The sequence below is a fragment of the Oncorhynchus nerka genome, linkage group LG23 (genome assembly GCF_034236695.1).
Source record: "Oncorhynchus nerka isolate Pitt River linkage group LG23, Oner_Uvic_2.0, whole genome shotgun sequence".
In the NCBI taxonomy this organism is placed as follows: domain Eukaryota; kingdom Metazoa; phylum Chordata; class Actinopteri; order Salmoniformes; family Salmonidae; genus Oncorhynchus; species Oncorhynchus nerka.
Window position 1 is genome coordinate 17,141,283 of NC_088418.1, and position 20,462 is coordinate 17,161,744.

The following is a 20,462-nucleotide window of genomic DNA, read 5'->3' on the forward strand; positions in this document are numbered from 1 at the left end:
TAAATTAAAATGCATGTTATTTTGGCATTGTGTCACATATCAGTTTGCAAACAATGTAAAAATAATAATATAGAATTGAGTTAATAAAGCCGCATACAAACATGGTCTCTTTTTTGTTTTCTTGAGTAAGACAGCTCCAAAAAAATGTTTCAGCCTAGCTCAGTGCTTTCTGTGGTGGCGGGGCAAGCCATCAGAAAATACGGAGCGGTGCGCCGTGATTGGCTCAGTGTTCTGTCACTCATGGGGACACTACGTCACCGCCAAGTCTAAGGGTAGAGCTCGAAAATTCAAGCCCCTTGGGTACTGCCATAGAGTTACATTAGAAGTACCCATCCAAGAAGGCTCAAGGTCATTGGCCACAGATAAAACAACTTCAAATCACGTTATATCTACAGCATATTTGATTGGGCTGATCATGTTAACATCATACTTTCAAAATCTTAGCTAACAGTCATCATGAATCGAATCGAAAATCTACTGACAAATCCTTTTTATCCTTGTCATGTGAAGGGAAATAATGAAGAGAAAGTGTAGATAAAACATATTGGTGCTCATCGGCTAATGGACATAAACATTACACAACAACTTGGACATCACAAATTCAACAATGAGTGGTTTGGAAGGAATCAGTGGCTAACTGCAAGCATTGCAAAGCAATCAACCTGCTATTCAGTGGTTCCAAGTCTATGTCTCTTTTCCTAGTTTAAAATTATAAACATTCAACATTGGCCATGCTGTCAATGAAGCTCAAAACAACCGTTAACTCGGAACTGCAAAATCGGACTTTAGAGTTCAAGACAACTGGGACCTCGGGAAAAAACGAGCTACGACTGGGAAAATGCAATTTGAACTTTCATCCAACTCAGAATTATAAATCCGGAACTCGGGCCTCTTTCTAGAGCTACGGCCTGAATATCACTGACGTTCTACCTTGTCAGCTTGGGGATTCAAACTTGCAACCTTTCGGTTAATAGTCCAACGCTCTAACCACTAGGCTAAGCAGCCGCCCCAATGTATACTGTACTGTATACTGAAAACAATACTAAGTGTACGTTGTGTAGTAAGCTGTTAGTAGCCCATGTGAAACACCCTAATAATTTGGTCTATTTTCACCTCTTCATTTTGCCTACTGTTCTGACCTGGTGGTGCACATGTAGCCTATAACCTGTTTTTGAGAAATGTAATGATCAAATATTGTAAGAGCTTTCATTGTCTGCTTATATGCCCCCTTTATTTATCCTACAGTTCTGACTTGGTGTACAGGGAGAACACTAAGAACGGCCCATATTATGAATTCTGTCGCTGTACATTTCAAAAGTGCTGAACAAATAGTTATACGTTTGTCCTAGCTCGCTCATTGTCTTAATCGAAATTACAGATTGCCTCTTATCCGCATGTCGTCTCCTTATGCCATAGTTTGTACATCTCAATTGTCATTAGAAACCACATTAGTTTAAGTAAGTAAGCCAGTGAAATGTTTCGCTGCCAGACAAGGCTTAGTATCACGAAATGTTAAGAGTGCATCTCGAACATTTTTAAATAGCTTCCACATTCAAATAAATGTGGGTAGCTGAATGGGCTTCCATAGAAATATCTTCTTGTTGGGCAGCTATTCCCTCCGCAAGGCTATTAAACAAGCTAAGCATCAGTACAGAGACAAAGTAGAATCTCAATTCAACGGCTCAGACACAAGAGGCATGTGGCAGGGTCTACAGTCAATCATGGACTACAAGAAGAAACCCAGCCCAGTCACGGACCAGGATGTCTTGCTCCCAGGCAGACTAAATATCTTTTTTGCCCGCTTTGAGGACAATACAGTGCCACTGACACGGCCTGCAACGAAAACATGCGGTCTCTCCTTCACTGCAGCCAAGGTGAGTAAGACATTTAAACGTGTTAACCCTCGCAAGGCTGCAGGCCCAGACGGCATCCCCAGCCGCGCCCTCAGAGCATGCGCAGACCAGCTGGCCGGTGTGTTTACGGACATATTCAATCAATCCCTATACCAGTCTGCTGTTCCCACATGCTTCAAGAGGGCCACCATTGTTCCTGTTCCCAAGAAAGCTAAGGTAACTGAGCTAAACGACTACCGCCCCGTAGCACTCACTTCCGTCATCATGAAGTGCTTTGAGAGACTAGTCAAGGACCATATCACCTCCACCCTACCTGACACCCTAGACCCACTCCAATTTGCTTACCGCCCAAATAGGTCCACAGACGATGCAATCTCAACCACACTGCACACTGCCCTAACCCACCTGGACAAGAGGAATACCTATGTGAGAATGCTGTTCATCGACTACAGCTCGGCATTCAACACCATAGTACCCTCCAAGCTCGTCATCAAGCTCGAGACCCTGGGTCTCGACCCCGCCCTGTGCAACTGGGTACTGGACTTCCTGACGGGCCGCCCCCAGGTGGTGAGGGTAGGCAACAACATCTCCTCCCCGCTGATCCTCAACACGGGGGCCCCACAAGGGTGCGTTCTGAGCCCTCTCCTGTACTCCCTGTTCACCCACGACTGCATGGCCACGCACGCCTCCAACTCAATCGTCAAGTTTGCGGACGACACAACAGTGGTAGGCTTGATTACCAACAACGACGAGACGGCCTACAGGGAGGAGGTGAGGGCCCTCGGAGTGTGGTGTCAGGAAAATAACCTCACACTCAACGTCAACAAAACTAAGGAGATGATTGTGGACTTCAGGAAACAGCAGAGGGAACACCCCCCTATCCACATCGATGGAACAGTAGTGGAGAGGGTAGCAAGTTTTAAGTTCCTCGGCATACACATCACAGACAAACTGAATTGGTCCACTCACACTGACAGCGTCGTGAAGAAGGCGCAGCAGCGCCTCTTCAACCTCAGGAGGCTGAAGAAATTCGGCTTGTCACCAAAAGCACTCACAAACTTCTACAGATGCACAATCGAGAGCATCCTGGCGGGCTGTATCACCGCCTGGTACGGCAACTGCTCCGCCCTCAACCGTAAGGCTCTCCAGAGGGTAGTGAGGTCTGCACAACGCATCACCGGGGGCAAACTACCTGCCCTCCAGGACACCTACACCACCTGATGTTACAGAAAGGCCATAAAGATCATCAAGGACATCAACCACCCGAACCACTGCCTGTTCACCCCGTTATCATCCAGAAGGCAAGGTCAGTACAGGTGCATCAAAGCTGGGACCGAGAGACTGAAAAACAGCTTCTATCTCAAGGCCATCAGACTGTTAAACAGCCACCACTAACATTGAGTGGCTGCTGCCAACACACTGTCATTGACACTGACCCAACTCCAGCCACTTTAATAATGGGAATTGATGGGAAATGATGTAAATATATCACTAGCCACTTTAAACAATGCTACCTTATATAATGTTACTTACCCTACATTATTCATCTCATATGCATACGTATATACTGTACTCTACATCATCGACTGCATCCTTATGTAATACATGTATCACTAGCCACTTTAACTATGCCACTTTGTTTACTTTGTCTACATACTCATCTCATATGTATATACTGTACTCGATACCATCTACTGTATGCTGCTCTGTACCATCACTCATTCATATATCCTTATGTACATATTCTTTATCCCCTTACACTGTGTATAAGACAGTAGTTTTGGAATTGTTAGTTAGATTACTTGTTGGTTATCACTGCATTGTCGGAACTAGAAGCACAAGCATTTCGCTACACTCGCATTAACATCTGCTAACCATGTGTATGTGACAAATAAAATTTGATTTGATTTGATTTAGATTTTTTTATTTCTAATTTTCCCCACTTTAATATGCAATGTGTCAAGCCAAACGCTTCTGTGGTGTGCACCATGAACAATCTTTTTTTAAATTACAGGACGCATGAATATTCTTGTAAATTACAGGATGCAAATGATGCCGCATGTGTCGCAACTGTAGGGCATTTTCTCTTTTGTCCACCAGTGGACTGGATTCCCCTCTCCACACATCACTTCATAGAGACCGCCGCTGCTGCCACCACCACATCGCCGATGCTATAGTAGGTGGACTGGATAACAATCTCTCTCGCCTTATTGGACATTGGATTTGAAAGACCGCTTTCAGCCATTTTATCGCTGGTAAACTGTCGCTCTTTCTATCCTTTTTCTTTTTGAACAATGACTTCATGAATTAGGTTACTGTATGAAAGCTAAATCGGCGAGGTTTGGATAAGAGAACAGTGATTTATTGACGCCTGTTTTCGCACTCAATTCTAGCATGTGCCACGTGACGACAGAGACACCCGAGTATGGGCATTAGACGCGGGTAAATACACTGGTAAGCGTTTTCACCTATTTACATGGTTGATCAGTTTACTGCACGTTAAGCTGTTTAAATCAAATAGCTTCTATTATTTTCCTGAATTTACACGCAGTAGTTTGATTAAGTTAGTCTCATTCATAAGCCCCCCTCTTAAATCTCCTGATGTTGCAAAGCTGTGAAATGTCCAGGAATTTATTTTAAATCACAAACATGAGGTTGCAACATGGAATCTGAAATTACCAGTTCACTGTAGCTCAAGGGATGATCGACGCCATTGTACAGATACAATGTTGTTGATGAGACACGTTCCTAGCGTTGACATGTAGGGTGTAATTTAAAAATATACATTTATTTTGATACACATGGCTATCAAAAGAGGACGTAGTACTACTGTAACGGCTAGTGACAGGTGCATCAGTTTACCAAAGAATACAGGAAACACAGTTGAGAGAGCGGAAGTTACACTGTTTTCAACTGTTTTATTTTGTTTCAGAGGATACTTACATACGTTCTATATCTATAAATTCACTGACGTTTGTTATTAAAATAATTGAAGATAATGTTATAATGGATATTAGATACTGGTGTAATGGACAATTTTCCAAATGATAGTACTGTGACTCATACAGTAGACTGCCTACAATGCAACCACATTCATTTGTATTTTTTTTGGGGGGGGGGTTCCTGAATCTGCACTGTTTGCAAGTCATATTTTAAAATTGCCTACCAATTTTGAATGGTGCATTTTGAAGGAAAGACTCATGATTGCGAAGTCCCTTAGTAGGGCAATGTTAATAGGGAATTTCAATCAAATGTGTTCAGTAGTTCCCTGGAATATCGACATGTCATTTTTAGGTAAGTTGTAAAATAACTTTTAGCTTTCTATGCCTTTCCATTCTCAAGCAACACTTCATTATGTTGTTTTGTTGTCCTTACTGTACCGTACCACAGAAAACAGTACTGAAATTACTGTCAACAATAGCACTAAGAGTAGTACACCTTAGTTTCCTGATTGGGTTTGTAGTTAGAAAGCCAAATCAATATCATGCTGTATTCATAATCTGCTAGTAGGGTTGAATGGCGGGAACATGGTTACCGGGATTTACCACCTAAAACCACTCCCTTTTCCCGGGATAAATAACTGTGAGAAACCGGTAAATTCTATTAAATTATTTATATAAACAGCATGGAGTGAAATGGAACTGTTTAAATTATATGCAATGTCTAAATCTGGCTTCTCTACGGCCTCTGCATGATGAATCATCAACGCTCAGGGAGCAGTCTCAGTCTTTCTCTTCGTCAATTCCATTGACATTTCATCCAAAATAGATCATCCTGTTCTAGATTGATATATAGTTGTTCTAGCCTACCTTTTTTCAGGGAATGCGTTCAATGCAGTATTAGCCTTATATTTAGCTAATTAATGATGGGAATGCAGTAGCGGCGTGTGGGTAAATCACTGGGGAAGCCAAAAGAAAAGCCATATTACAACCTTTGTGTTGTGATAGTTACGTTATAACCTTTTATTTAACCTGATATCCCTTGCGACCATGATTTAAAGGCCTAAAGGCAGAGACAATCAGACACAGGGGCAGAATAAAGTCAACCACACCTTTTTGGTTTTATCACAAAACTAGATAGCAACCTCTGTCTAGTGAAGTCCACAAAGCATATTGCATGTACAGTTTCATGACCTATAGCATGGTCAAGCAAGTTAATGTTACCAACATTTTTAGACCACTAAACAACTATTGATTTAGAACCACAAAGACTTACCGCAAGTCACAAAAATATATAGAACTGTCATCAAGGCAAAGGGAGGCTACTTTGAAGTGTCTCAAATATATTTTTTGATTTGTTTAACACTTTTTGTTTACAATATGATTCCACGTGTGTTATTTCATAGTTTTGATTTCTTCACTATTATTCTACAATGTAGAAAATAGTCAAAATAAAGAAACCCTTGAATGAGTTGGTGTGTCCAAAATGTTGACTGGTACTGTATGTGTATTGGATAACAACGCAGTCATTTGGCCTTTTTTGGGCTCATTACATGTCTTTAATGTAGAGCTCATAAAATGTATGTAATGTATGGCTCATTAGGTGCAGGTAGCATCAGACTTGAATTTTCAATCAAAGCTCTAATCAAATCCAGACAAGGGCCTATTTACAGTATATGCTTTTGAATGACTCTTCCAGTGTTACCGGATTACCTGGGAGAAAAGTGATTTATTCTAGGGATGGAACATTTGTAAAATACTGTGAAAATATTCAACCCTGTCTGTCTGCTAGTGACTGATGCCTGTCAAGTCTCCTGTAATTCTATTTGGTAAAAAAAAATCCTATTTGAATCAGTGAATGTTGTTCCCATCTGCTTCAGCATTCATTACTGCTTCTTGAAGAGAAAGCAGGAATCCAAAGCTTGGCGAACACTCCACACATGAATGATGAGTGCTCAAGTGCTGATGACAGGATAGACAAAAGGATACAGGAGAGATTTTGATCAGACTCTCTGGAGTCTGGACTTCAACTAAACTATTTATTTTCAGTACAGAGGTCAATGTTTCTATTTGGGGCACACTTTGGATTATAAGAGACTTGTTTGCCATTTCTTTTCACGTTTCTTTGTTGGCGTGAAAATTAATTAGGGGAATAATTCAGAATTCAAATCAAATTTTTGTATCAAATACACGTGTTAACTGCAGAAATATACACATTTTACAGGAACTGACTTGAAGTCTCTTTTTCACATTGCAGTCAGCCTTGGGCAGTGTTAATTACACCTAGATTTCACCCCATGCTGCTATTGTGCACTGTACATGATGGGTTTCCATGGCAGCATCAACCAGAATGTCACTGACAAATGGAAAGGGTTTGGAAGTATTGCAACATCTTGCTTTCAATTCGATTGCAGTATCAAATAGTAGTTTTGGGATTGAAGAGTAGAGGGACCCTGTAGGATTAAAGACACTTCAAATCTGCTCATTGACCAAGTTTAGTGATAGATAAAAGATTTCATCTCAGCAGAATATGTCCATGAATCTCCCTATTTTGCTCCCTGGTTACAAGCTATCATAGCAACAGTATGCCACCTTTTCTTGGAGGCCATTAAAGTATGTTACTCTATTTTGAAGAAGCTGTAAGAATAAGATTGAGCAGCTGCTCTTGGAGACTCGTGCTATGAAACAACAGAAATCCTTGTTGGCTGAAAATACTACATACTGTAATGCAAGTCGTGTTCTAAGTCAAGAGCTTGATCAATTTATCAACTCCTACCAAGGGTAAGCTGTCTCTGTGGACAACATTAATGTCTCGATCTCTCAGTGAGAGGGAACCTGATCGACCACACGGCCATCATTACACAACAGAGTCATGGCCATTAGCCGAGCTAAGATTTCTCTCCTCTCCTCTCCAGTGGGCTTTCATCTTAGGAGATGACAGGTGGACACATTTGGGAAGATTGGAGCCTGTGATCCTGCAGTCTAAAGCCACCATGGAGCAAGGCTTCAGCTTCAGCACACTGGTGAGTCTTGTTAGTCGGGGGTAAAGACGTCCGTATGCTTCCCATCCTAAACACTTCGTGCATATATTATGATGACATTTTGTGACGTTTTTGTTCCCTTTGGTCTTCAGAAAGTTTTTTTTTCCGGCTGTTCATGCTCCAAATGTTTTCTTTGTTTGTTGAGGCATTCTGAAGTGTGGTGATTGGTCAACAGTAGGGATTCTTCAAATAAGTGTTTGTTGTCATTCAATGAGAGACGACTCTCTTTCATGCACATTTTTTCCATTGTGAAATACTGCAACAAACAGCTTAGCTGTAAAATTACTAAAACCTCTTCGGAACGAACGTCAATTAATTACAGATTTTTTGAGTACATTTTTGAGGAAGTGTTAACTGGCTACGGCGTCTCAAGGGGGACAAACGGTACTATTGCCGCGCTTTTCTAATTTTTCAAGCGACTGTCTTTTAAGGGAGTATGCGAGGCACATACGTTCACTTCACCTAGCCGAGTTCTGCTAGGCGCAAACTGAACCTAGTGTGCACGCCTTAAGGGGTTAGAGGTAAAGTGGGGAGAGATGTGCGTGTGGGATAGGTGGGAGGTGACGGGGCTGGTGATGGGCTGTGTGTGGAGTGGGAGAGGTGATGGGCTGTGTGTGGAGTGGGAGAGGTGATGGGCTGTGTGTGGAGTGGGAGAGGTGACGGGGGGGAGTGATGGGCTGTGTGGAGTGGGAGAGGTGATGGGCTGTGTGGAGTGGGAGAGGTGATGGGGAGTGATGGGCTGTGTGTGGAGTAGGAGAGGTGACGGGGAGTGATGGGCTGTGTGTGGAGTGGGAGAGGTGACGGGGGGAGTGATGGGCTGTGTGTGGAGTGGGAGAGGTGATGGGCTGTGTGTGGAGTGGGAGAGGTGACGGGGGAGTGATGGGCTGTGTGTGGAGTGGGAGAGGTGATGGGCTGTGTGGAGTGGGAGAGACGGGGGGAGTGATGGGCTGTGTGTGGGGGAGGTACGGGGGGAGTGATGGGCTGTGTGTGTGGAGGTGTGGGGGGAGTGATGGGCTGTGTGGGGAGAGTGATGGGCTGTGTGGAGTAGGAGAGGTGACGGGGGAGTGATGGGCTGTGTGGAGTAGGAGAGGTGACGGGGGGAGTGATGGGCTGTGGTGGAGTAGGGAGGTGACGGGGAGTGATGGGCTGTGTGTGGAGTGGGAGAGGGTGGGATGGGAGAGGTGATGGGCTGTGTGTGGAGTAGGAGAGGTGACGGGGAGTGATGGTCTGTGTGGAGTAGGAGAGGTGACGGGGAGTGATGGGCTGTGTGTGGAGTAGGAGAGGTGATGGGCTGTGGGGAGTGGGAGAGGTGATGGTCTGTGTGTGGAGTGGGAGAGGTGACGGGGGGAGATGGGCTGTGGTGGAGTGGGAGGTGATGGGCTGTGTGTGGGGAGTGGGGGGTGATGGGCTGTGTGTGGAGTAGGAGAGACGGGGAGTGATGGGCTGTGTGTGGAGTAGGAGAGGTGACGGGGAGTGATGGGCTGTGTGTGGAGTGGGAGAGGTGATGGGCTGTGTGGGTGGGGAGGTGATGGGCTGTGTGTGGAGTAGGAGACGGGGGTGATGGGCTGTGTGTGGAGTAGGGAGGTGACGGGGGGGGTGATGGGTCTGTGTGGAGTAGGAGAGGTGATGGGCTGTGGGGAGTGGGAGAGGTGATGGTCTGTGTGGAGTAGGAGAGGTGACGGGGGGAGTGATGGTCTGTGTGTGGAGTAGGAGAGACGGGGGAGTGATGGGCTGTGTGTGGAGTAGGAGAGGTGACGGGGGAGTGATGGGCTGTGTGTGGAGTAGGAGAGGTGATGGGGAGTGATGGGCTGTGTGTGGAGTAGGAGAGGTGACTGGGGGAGTGATGGGCTGTGTGTGGAGTAGGAGAGGTGACTGGGGGAGTGATGGGCTGTGTGTGGAGTGGGAGAGGTGATGGGGGAGTGATGGGCTGTGTGGAGTAGGAGAGGTGATGGGGGGAGTGATGGGCTATGTGTGGAGTGGGAGAGGTGATGGGCTGTGTGTGGAGTGGGAGAGGTGACGGGGGAGTGATGGGCTGTGTGTGGAGTGGGAGAGGTGACGGGGGGAGTGATGGGCTGTGTGTGGAGTGGGAGAGGTGATGGGGGAGTGATGGGCTGTGTGTGGAGTGGGAGAGGTGACGGGGGAGTGATGGGCTGTGTGGAGTGGGAGAGGTGACGGGGGAGTGATGGGCTGTGTGTGGAGGGGAGAGGTAACGGGGGGGAATGATGGGCTGTGTGTGGAGTAGGAGAGGTGACGGGGGGAGTGATGGTCTGTGTGTGGAGTAGGAGAGGTGACGGGGGGAGTGATGGGCTGTGTGTGGAGTAGGAGAGGTGACGGGGAGTGATGGGCTGTGTGTGGAGTAGGAGAGGTGATGGGGAGTGATGGGCTGTGTGTGGAGTAGGAGAGGTGGGAGATGACGGGGGAGTGATGGGCTGTGTGTGGAGTAGGAGAGGTGACGGGGGAGTGATGGGCTGTGTGTGGAGTGGGAGAGGTGATGGGGGAGTGATGGGCTGTGTGTGGAGTAGGAGAGGTGACGGGGAGTGATGGGCTGTGTGTGGAGTAGGAGAGGTGGGAGGTGACGGGGGAGTGATGGGCTGTGTGTGGAGTAGGAGAGATGACGGGGAGTGATGGGCTGTGTGTGGAGTGGGAGAGGTGATGGGGAGTGATGGGCTGTGTGTGGAGTAGGAGAGGTGACGGGGGGAGTGATGGGCTGTGTGTGGAGTAGGAGAGGTGATGGGGGAGTGATGGGCTGTGTGTGGAGTAGGAGAGGTGACGGGGAGTGATGGGCTGTGTGTGGAGGGGAGAGGTGACGGGGGGAGTGATGGGCTGTGTGTGGAGTGGGAGAGGTGATGGGCTGTGTGTGGAGTAGGAGAGGTGACGGGGGGAGTGATGGGCTGTGTGTGGAGTGGGAGAGGTGATGGGCTGTGTGTGGAGTAGGAGAGGTGACTGGGGGAGTGATGGGCTGTGTGTGAGGTGGGAGGTGATGGGGGAGTGATGAGCTGTGTGTGGAGTGGGGTGGGTGGAAGGTGAGTAAGGTTGATGGGCTTGAGTTCACTTGTCTTTAGGAAATGTAGGGATCAAGTTGAGTATATGAAGGTGGGTGGAAAGCTGGAGTGAATGGGCGTCCTCTGTGTAGAAGGGTGTGATAAGGGTGTGGGTGGGCTGCATTGATTTCTTCTGTAGAGTGGGAATGGGTTAGTGGGCTGGGGATCCACACCAACGGTTTCCCCTGACTCACTCCCATTAGTATTCAGCTGCTCTGTCAGACTCATCTCTCCATTCAGGGCCATCCCTCCATCCTGGGGTGGGAGAAAGGGATGGAGCGGATGTTTGCCTCTTTACACTTCCTCTGCTCATGAATAGATGATTAGACAAAGGAGATGCTATCATCGAGCCCTCCAAAGAGAGAGAACTCCTGCCTGCTTCAACTGTCGCTACCGAAAGGATGTCTTAATCTGATCCTTCATCGAGAGTACAATAATTTCCCCCGTAGTCTTCGTCACTACCCCCTGCAGAGTCCAGTGGACTCCCACGTCAATAGTAACCTCAAAGAACCCTGAGGCAGCAGTGTCCCGTGTGTACTGTAATGTTTTCATTAGTGTGGAGGTGGGCTGATCAGGGTAGTGTGTACTAGCATAGCGCCGTCCGTTCTACCTATGAATGCTTCCGATCAGCCCCCCCTCCATCCCCCGCCTGTTTTGGCTGACCTGACCTAGTGAGGGATGACAGTGCTGATGTTGCCTGGTCATGTGACCGCTTGGGGAGGGCTGGGAGGTTGCTGAGGGAGACGGCTCATGCTGATCCTAGCCGTTGGCATTTCAGTTGATGACAGTAGTACTGCTGCTAGGGGTGATAGTGTTGCTGTGTCAGGCTGTTAGCCTTAGGGGTTTTCTGCCCATGTAGACACTGTTCTGATGCAATGTTGGTGATAAATGTGTTGTTTTGGGCCCTGAGCTGTAGAAAGAGGTGTGCTTGTGCTGACAGGGCTGTCCTCTCCATGCTTAGTCAAATCCTAACCTTATCCATTGGAAGGAAAATGCTAAACTACCACAAGGACATGTATTATGTTCTTCTATACTCCGACGCTTGTGGTTACATTGACTGCTAAGTTGGCCTGTGTTACACTTTGAACTCTGACCCGGGTGACCTTTCACCCCCAACAGAAGAAGCTGGCGGCCGAGCCGGACCACACCGACGTGAGCTTGACGGCGGCGGAGCGCGTGCTGGCCCTCAGCAAGATGGGCTGCAGCGTGGAGATCAACGAGGAGATCACGCCACGCCGCTACTTCCGCTCCGGCGTGGAGATGGAGCGCATGGCCGCCGTGTACCTGGAGGAGGGCAGCTTGGAGAACGCCTACGTCCTCTACAACAAGTTCATCACGTGAGGAGAGAGAGTGCCCGCTGGGCACACATTGGTTGAATCAACGTTGTTTCCACGTCATTTCAATTAAATGACATTGAACCAACGTGGAATAGATGTTGAATTGACAATTGTTGCAGACTAGTTTAGGGCCTGTGATAGTGGAATACTAACATGCCTATGTCCAATGTACTAATGGCAGTTCAAGTACTGGATTGATGAATAATACAAATAAAAATGTATTCGTCAAATGCACTGAATACAACCGGTGTAGACTTTACTGTGAAATGCTTACTTACGAGCCCTTTCCCATGATGCAATAATAATAATAATAATAATGGTAACACAAGGAATAAAATACACAAGAATGATGCTATATACAGACAGTAGCAGTACCATATCAATGCGTGGGGGTACGAGGTAATTGAGGTCGATATATACCTAGTAGGGTGAAGTGACTAGGGTACAGGATTAACAATAGTAGTAGTAGTAGTAGCAGTAAAAATAAGTCTTCATAAACTATAATCTGTCTAACCATCTCTCTGTTGTGTCAGTCTGTTTGTAGAGAAACTCCCCAGCCATCGAGACTACCGGGAGTGCAGCGTGCCAGAGAAGCAGGTGATAATGAAGGTAAACTCTTGGCCTGCTGTGTTGGGGGGGACCCCTGTGGTGCTAAACCCTTGGCCTGCTGTGTTGGGGGGGACCCCCTGGTGCGAAACCCTTGGCCTGCTGTGTTGGGGGGGACCCCCGTGGTGCGAAACCCTTGGCCTGCTGTGTTGGGGGCGACCCCTGTGGTGCTAAACCCTTGGCCTGCTGTGTTGGGGGGGACCCCTGTGGTGCTAAACCCTTGGCCTGCTGTGTTGGGGGGGACCCCCGTGGTGCTAAACCCTTGGCCTGCTGTGTTTGGGGGGACCCCGTGGTGCTAAACCCTTGGCCTGCTGTGTTGGGGGGGACCCCCGTGGTGCTAAACCCTTGGCCTGCTGTGTTGGGGGATCCCCGTGGTGCTCAGACCTGCAGAGAGCTCATTAACTTAGCTGGAGAGAGGAGTGAAGGGATGGAGGGAGGGATAGAGAGGGATGGGGTGGTGGGATGGAGAGAGGGGTGGGATGGATGGAGGGAGGGATAGAGAGGGATGGGGTGGTGGGATGGAGAGAGGGGTGGGATGGATGGATGGAGGGAGGGAGGGATAGAGAGGGATGTGGTGGTGGGATGGAGAGAGGGGTGGGATGGATGGAGGGATAGAGAGGGATGGGGTGGTGGGATGGAGAGAGGGGTGGGATGGATGGATGGAGGGAGGGATAGAGAGGGATGGGGTGGTGGGATGGAGAGAGGGGTGGGATGGATGGATGGATGGAGGGATAGAGAGGGATGTGGTGGTGGGATGGAGAGAGAGGTGGGATGGATGGAGGGATAGAGAGGGATGGGGTGGTGGGATGGAGAGAGGGGTGGGATGGATGGATGGATGGAGGGATGGGGGTGGTGGGATGGAGAGAGGGGTGGGATGGATGGATGGAGGGAGGGATAGAGAGGGATGGGGTGGTGGGATGGATGGATGGAGGGATAGAGAGAGATGGGGTGGTGGGATGGAGAAAGGGCCCTGTCTGCCTGAGTGATAGGCTACTTAGTGGTCTGCTTTGATTTAAGTGAGGTATGTTTATGGTAAGCGAACCAAGGTCAGCTCAGGGACAGCACCAGTCTACAAAAGGCTGTAGATGACCTTCTGGTGACTAACAGTAGAAGCGACACTAATAATCTATTAAGAGCTTTGAAATGGTAGTGTAATGGCTAGTCGTTTTTCTTTTCTCAAAGTAGTGAATCAGCCCACTTGGACTGACCTGACCGTTTAACCTGCAAATTCCCACTGCTAATGGAAGAAAGTGTTTCCCAGCCTGCACTCACACACATGACCTTGTCCCGTTTATCTGGTTGATGTTATTCTCAGAAATTGCAAGATGTCGCATTTCCACGCAAAGATCAATTGAGGAAGCTCCTGCATGAGAAGTTCAACAAGGAACACGCAGCATATCTAATGAGTCAGGTAAGGTTTAGCACCCAAACCCTTCATTACATTCAGACAGATTGTTTTGGAGGCTGGCTGGATACCCTGTTTGTGCTAGGGTGCAACACCTGTTCATATTATTTGGGTCACTTTTTGACGAATGGGAATACTTCAATGCAGCAAGTTTATAGTTGTAGTGAACAGAAGTGTTTTGGAGTAAGATCACCTATATCAACAAATGGTACGAACATTGAAATGGCAAGTGTGTGTGTGTGTGTGTGTGTGTGTGTGTGTGTGTGTGTGTGTGTGCAGAGCCAGGCTGTGGTGGTGGATGGCTGCGGCCAGCGGCTGCAGAGGACGTCTCTGGTAGAGCAGGAGAGACTGAGGGTGGCTCAGCTGCGCAGGATGCAGATGGAGGCGGAGCAGTTCCGCCACTTCGAGGACCAACTGCGCAGGCAGGAGCTGGCCAATCGCAGAGACGAGGCGGTCGCTAAAGTGCCTGAACAAACGGACGGGTCCTGCCTGTCCCACTCCTCCAAGAACCATGTTCGTCTCGACCCAAACCGCAATCAACCTTCTCTCCCCAGCAGCAAGCCAGCAGCTACACTGGCTGGCGTACATAGTGAGTGTCCTGCTTCCATTACGATTGAACATCTAGGCTCTATATTTTAGATCGTATGATTGTTACTCAAACAATCCATTAGTGAGGTAATATGGGGAAGTCAACAATGGGTTACATTAATAGCTACTGTGTATATTTTAGCTGGCTAGTATAATAACTGTTGATGTATTTGTAGTCTGTATATGTGCTGCATGAGTCACATGGTTGGACATCCTGTTATTGTAGTTCAACATTGTGTGTGTGTGTGTCCGCGCGTCTGTACAGCTCAACTGGTTGAGGGCCTGAGGCGGGTCATCATTCCGAGAGACCTGACCTACAAGTTCTTGCTGCTAGCCGACAGCAACACAGCCAGGGGCATAGAGACATGTGGGGTCCTCTGTGGAAACCTGGTAAGACATGCTCTTACATCAAATATACTGTACGCAAACATTTATCCCTTTTTATCTTGTAGACAAACTGTCAGTTTATTGGGGAAAGTCAAACATCCCAGTTTACTATGTCTAAGCGTACAACAGGAGTCACCATTTGTAATCATGTCATCTGCAAACAATAGTTCTGTGAACGAGGAGGGAGGTTGCCAATGTAAGGTGTTCAAAGTTCAAGAATAGTATTTGAAGTCGCTTGTACTTCGAACATTATTTGCTATCTTATGATATAAGTGCCTGCTCCAGATTGCTGTGTGTTGGTGGGTGTGCCCAATCCTGCAAAATAGCAATAACAGTACTTCAGTGCCACCAGACTTATGAACCGTTATTAGCAACTGTTGTGCATTTGTAATGAATTAGCTCATAAGCTGTTATAAATGCACTTCTAATGCAGTATGAGGGTATTCATGGGAAGTGTTTGTCTCTTCCAGACTCGAAATGAGTTTCTGCTGACCCATGTGGTGGTTCCCAAGCAGTCAGCTGGCCCAGACTACTGTGATATGGAGAATGTAGAGGAGCTCTTCAGTTTCCAGGACCACCACAGTCTGCTGACTCTGGGCTGGATCCATGTGAGTGGACATCACCCCTCCCCAATCATATATTTACAGAGCCATCTTTACAACAGCAGTTGTCATAAAGTGCCTATATAGAAACCCTGCCTTAAACCCCAGAGAGAAAGCAATGTAGAGGCATGTTGGCTAGGAAAAACTCCTTAGAAAGGCAGGAACCAAGGAAGAAACCTAGAGAGGAACCATGCTCTGAGGGGTGGCCAGTCCTCTTCTGGCTGTGCTGGGGAGAGATTAGCAGAGGCTGAGCTTTTATTTGCATAATATCACCATAGAAACCAGGCCCTCTGGTTCAGATGTCACAGTTATTCATAGCCCTGCCAGTCACCTTTAGAGAATGCACTGTAGATTCTGTACCCCTTCAATATAAACCTTGGATTTATGGTTTATATCCCCTAACATGGGAGTTGTTCAGGGGTGGGACACAGTGAAATGTACAGATGTAGGATCTTAATTCGAGCCAGTTTGCTACAGCAGGAAAATGGTTGCATTTAGCATGTTTCGTTATGGCAAATCAGGTGTAAATTACAGACTTTAGAAGCCTTTTAAAAACTCAAATACACTACAATTCTGCATTTCCTGCTGTGCAGTAACAAAAGAGTGATCAAATTAATATCCTACATCTGGAGTTCCACCGTTTTTTGGGGAATAAACCTATTCTGTAAATACCAAATGTAATTCACCTAACAGAAAATGACCTTTTTGACGCAGTTCCATTATCTCTTCTGCTGGTTGCTCTCTTCTCCTCTGCCCTTAGACCCACCCCACCCAGACGGCCTTCCTGTCCAGTGTAGACCTGCACACACACGGCTCCTACCAGCTCATGCTGCCTGAAGCCATCGCCATCGTCTGCTCGCCCAAACACAACGAGTGAGTCTCTGTCCCTGTCCGCTAGAATGAGTAGGCCTGCTGATGCTTAACGCTAAAGAAAACCAATCCACTAAGACATGCAATGTGGACGGTAATTCAAATAGTTTACTCAGTAACGAGAAATGTTCCAGGGAGTTAGAAATGCGTGATGTAGAACCGACATGATGATTCTCTGTGACGTGGAACAATGAGTCGTGTCAGTTCTATACTCAACATCTCTATCTGGTTCTCTAAGTCGTGTAGACGAGGACAGTGTCTGTGATCAAATCAAATCAAATTTATTTATATAGCCCTTCGTACATCAGCTGATATCTCAAAGTGCTGTACAGAAACCCAGCCTAAAACCCCAAACAGCAAACAATGCAGGTGTAAAAGCACGGTGGCTAGGAAAAACTCCCTAGAAAGGCCAAAACCTAGGAAGAAACCTAGAGAGGAACCAGGCTATGTGGGGTGGCCAGTTCTCTTCTGGCTGTGCCGGGTAGAGATTATAACAGAACATGACCAAGATGTTCAAATGTTCATAAATGACCAGCATGGTCGAATAATAATAAGGCAGAACAGTTGAAACTGGAGCAGCAGCACAGTCAGGTGGACTGGGGACAGCAAGGAGTCATCATGTCAGGTAGTCCTGGGGCACGGTCCTAGGCCCCAGGACCTCCGAGAGAGAGAAAGAAAGAGAGAATTAGAGAGAGCATATGTGGGGTGGCCAGTCCTCTTCTGGCTGTGCCGGGTGGAGATTATAACAGAACGTGGCCAAGATGTTCAAATGTTCATAAATGACCAGCATGGTTGAATAATAGCCCTGCGTCTGTGTTTTGCAGTACGGGGTGTTCAGACTCACCAGCTCTGGCATGGGGGAGGTAGCCCGCTGCAGACTGAAGGGCTTTCACCCACACTCCAAGGACCCGCCTCTCTTCAGCGTAAGTCATACACACAGACATCCTCCCAGCACTCAGCACTGTCACAAATAGAGCTTGTATGTGTTCACATTTCCTTCTATTGTTTAGTTGTGCTTCTCCACGGTGAGTTGACCCGAACAGTTAAACGAGGCTTTTCTCATTTCAGATCTGTAGGCATGTTGTTATAAAGGACTTGAAAACAACCGTGCTGGACCTCAGGTGACAGAGAGGGGAAGGGAAGACACTCACCCCCCTCCTCCTCCTCACCATCACAAACTGGATCTCCTATTTATATCTTTGTCTACAATGAAGGCTTTTGTATTTTATTTTTAAAGGACGTACTGTTAATTGAAACTTCTTTGCAACACATGGTGATGAATTGTTCTAATGGTGTCGTTTTATCAACCCTTTATCCTAAAGTATGTTTTTTTTTTTTTTTTTTTTGAGAGCTTAACATGTCAATTTGGCAGAGTGGATTTTTTGGGGGGGCTTGTCAGATTTGATGTGGAATTCTCCAGAGAGAACTACTTTAGCATGCAGGCCTGCTGTAAATGGCCTGAGGTGTTTTCAGTTTGAGAACTGGCTGAAGTGTGTGCACTTATGTGTTATGTGAATGATACTCTCCCATGAAGGTATCCTTACCATTTAACTTTCCTGGAACTGGACACTATGGAAAAGACTTGTAAAACACAATTATACAGCATTTGCACAATTGATTACATGCAGAGATTTGACGAACAAATAAAAATAAATTGATTTCTTAAATATAAAATGGACTGGATTTAATTGTGATGGCTCTGTGGCTTAGGGAAGTTGTTTTGTTGTCTTTTTAGTTAGTTATAATGAATGACTTTTGGCCAGTTGGATGTTAGCCTTGACATTTTTGCATTATTTGTCTTGAGTCTTGATTTATTTTGAGGTGTTGACCAGAAAAGAGAACCATAACTTAAATATTCCTAAAAGTAGCCTGTCGAGGTGGCATGTCTTGTGTGGGGAGGAACAAACCAAAGTGCTCAGAGAATTTGTAAGCAAAAAAACCTTAGGCGCCTTAAAGTAACAGTAGCTTTTTGCCATTCAAGGGCCTTGACTACACAGAGCTCAGGTATCGGCTCACTTTCCACGCCCATGAAGCATTTAAGTAGCCTGGTTCCAGACCTATTTGTGCTCTCATTGTTTGGCTTGCCAATGACCATTTGAAGTTAGCGAAACACCACAGACACATCTGGGACCAGGCTAGCCTTTAAGCACCCCTCCCTGTAGAAAATTGAGCTCTCCTTCTTTCACCTTTGGCAGAAGTGGGCGTGAGGGGAAAATAACTTGTCACACCCCCTCACAGCGGTCCTGATAATGGCTTTGTCTTTCATTTGACTTTATATCAGTACTACAGTGTGTTGTTGGACTGTTGCTACAGTGTGATTATCTGTCACAGTGGCGCTGTAGGAACATGCTCTGTTGTAGTGGCTTTGTGCTTAGAAATGGGAAAGACAACCAGTCAATGCAGTGACTCTACCACAATTTTCCACTGTCATTTTGGTAATAAAACACATACTGCTTTATCTTCTTGTCCGAGTTGTTGTTTAACTGCGCGGCGTGTCTTTCCAAATGTAGTTGTTCTGCTTTCCCCAAATGAACAGAACCATGTCGTCAATGGAAAAGAATGGAGTGAAACGGGTTATCAAGACAGGGCCAGAGATCCAGTTCTCTGCAATCCAGGGCAAGAAGTATCCTGCTGAGCACAGATGTCAATTCAACGTCTATTCCACGTTAGTTTAATTTAATTGAAATGACGTGGAAACAACGTTGATTCATTCAGTGTGTACCCAGCGGGATGTTCGTGTAATTACGTTGTTAGAGATTACACAAGCCAGTCTCCGTAAAGGATGAACCAGGAAATTTGTACACCATGATGTCCTTTTGTGGTAGTTCGTTTTCCCAGAATGTGGGGTAGTGACGCATAGAATCTTTTATCAGAAAACAATGACGTAAAATGTGCAGGTTGACGTTTATTTAAGCAATAAGGCCCGAGGAGGTGTGGTTAATGGCCAATATACCACTGCTAAGGGCTGTTATTATGCATGACGCAACACGGAGTGCCCTTAGCCGTGGTATATTGGCTATATATCACAAACCCCCGAGGAGCCTTATTGCTATTATAAACTGGTTACCAACGTAATTAGAGCAGTACAACTAAATGTTTTGTCATAGCCATGGTATACGGTCTGATATACCACGGCTGTCAGGCAATCAGCATTCATGGTTCGAACTACCCAGTTTCTAATATCTATGCTTTGAAAGCCAATTCATATGTTGACAATGACATTGCATGATCACCACTGAACATAAATGCCCATCCGAGACAATTATTAATTTGGCTCTTCTGGTCTTGTCCCCAGAAGGTCTTGTTGCTACGTTGCTGGTGGAAGACTCATAGTGGTACACAGGTTGACGTTTACTGATTATGAGCCTTGTCCTGGAGCAAGAACAGTGATGTTCCCCTTAGACAAGCGAGCTGCAAAGTCAAAATGGGCTATATTGTAAAAGTTCATGAAAATAAAAATTTGCTTTATGGTCTTCATGTAAGGTTAGGCATTAGGGTTAGCAGTGTGCTTAAGGTTAGGCATTAGGGTTAGCAGTGTGCTTAAGGTTAGGCATTAGGGTTAGCAGTGTGCTTAAGGTTAGGCATTAGGGTTAGCAGTGTGCTTAAGGTTAGGCATTAGGGTTAGCAGTGTGCTTAAGGTTAGGCATTAGGGTTAGCAGTGTGCTTAAGGTTAGGCATTAGGGTTAGCAGTGTGCTTAAGGTTAGGCATTAGGGTTAGCAGTGTGCTTAAGGTTAGGCATTAGGGTTAGCAGTGTGCTTAAGGTTAGGCATTAGGGTTAGCAGTGTGCTTAAG

General features: G+C 46.5%; 1 protein-coding gene across 3 annotated transcripts; it reads left to right on the top strand.

The window, feature by feature from the left end:
- The first annotated feature begins 3,941 nt into the window (after positions 1-3,941).
- On the top strand, positions 3,942-19,127 carry LOC115106358 (AMSH-like protease). Of its 3 annotated transcripts, none has more exons than XM_065007910.1 (11): positions 3,942-4,108; positions 4,247-4,307; positions 7,708-7,815; positions 11,994-12,211; positions 12,745-12,820; positions 14,133-14,228; positions 14,502-14,811; positions 15,076-15,200; positions 15,668-15,805; positions 16,560-17,592; positions 17,738-19,127. In XM_065007910.1, exons 3-10 carry the CDS (start codon positions 7,786-7,788, stop codon positions 16,674-16,676), a joined length of 1,110 nt encoding a protein of 369 aa, XP_064863982.1. In that variant the 5' UTR covers positions 3,942-4,108; positions 4,247-4,307; positions 7,708-7,785; the 3' UTR covers positions 16,677-17,592; positions 17,738-19,127. The 3 variants fall into 3 exon arrangements, with proteins under 3 accessions (XP_064863982.1, XP_064863983.1, XP_064863984.1); XM_065007911.1 differs by having other exon boundaries at positions 3,946-4,029; XM_065007912.1 differs by lacking the exons at positions 3,942-4,108; positions 4,247-4,307 and adding an exon at positions 4,829-5,147.
- The last annotated feature ends 1,335 nt before the right edge of the window (positions 19,128-20,462 follow it).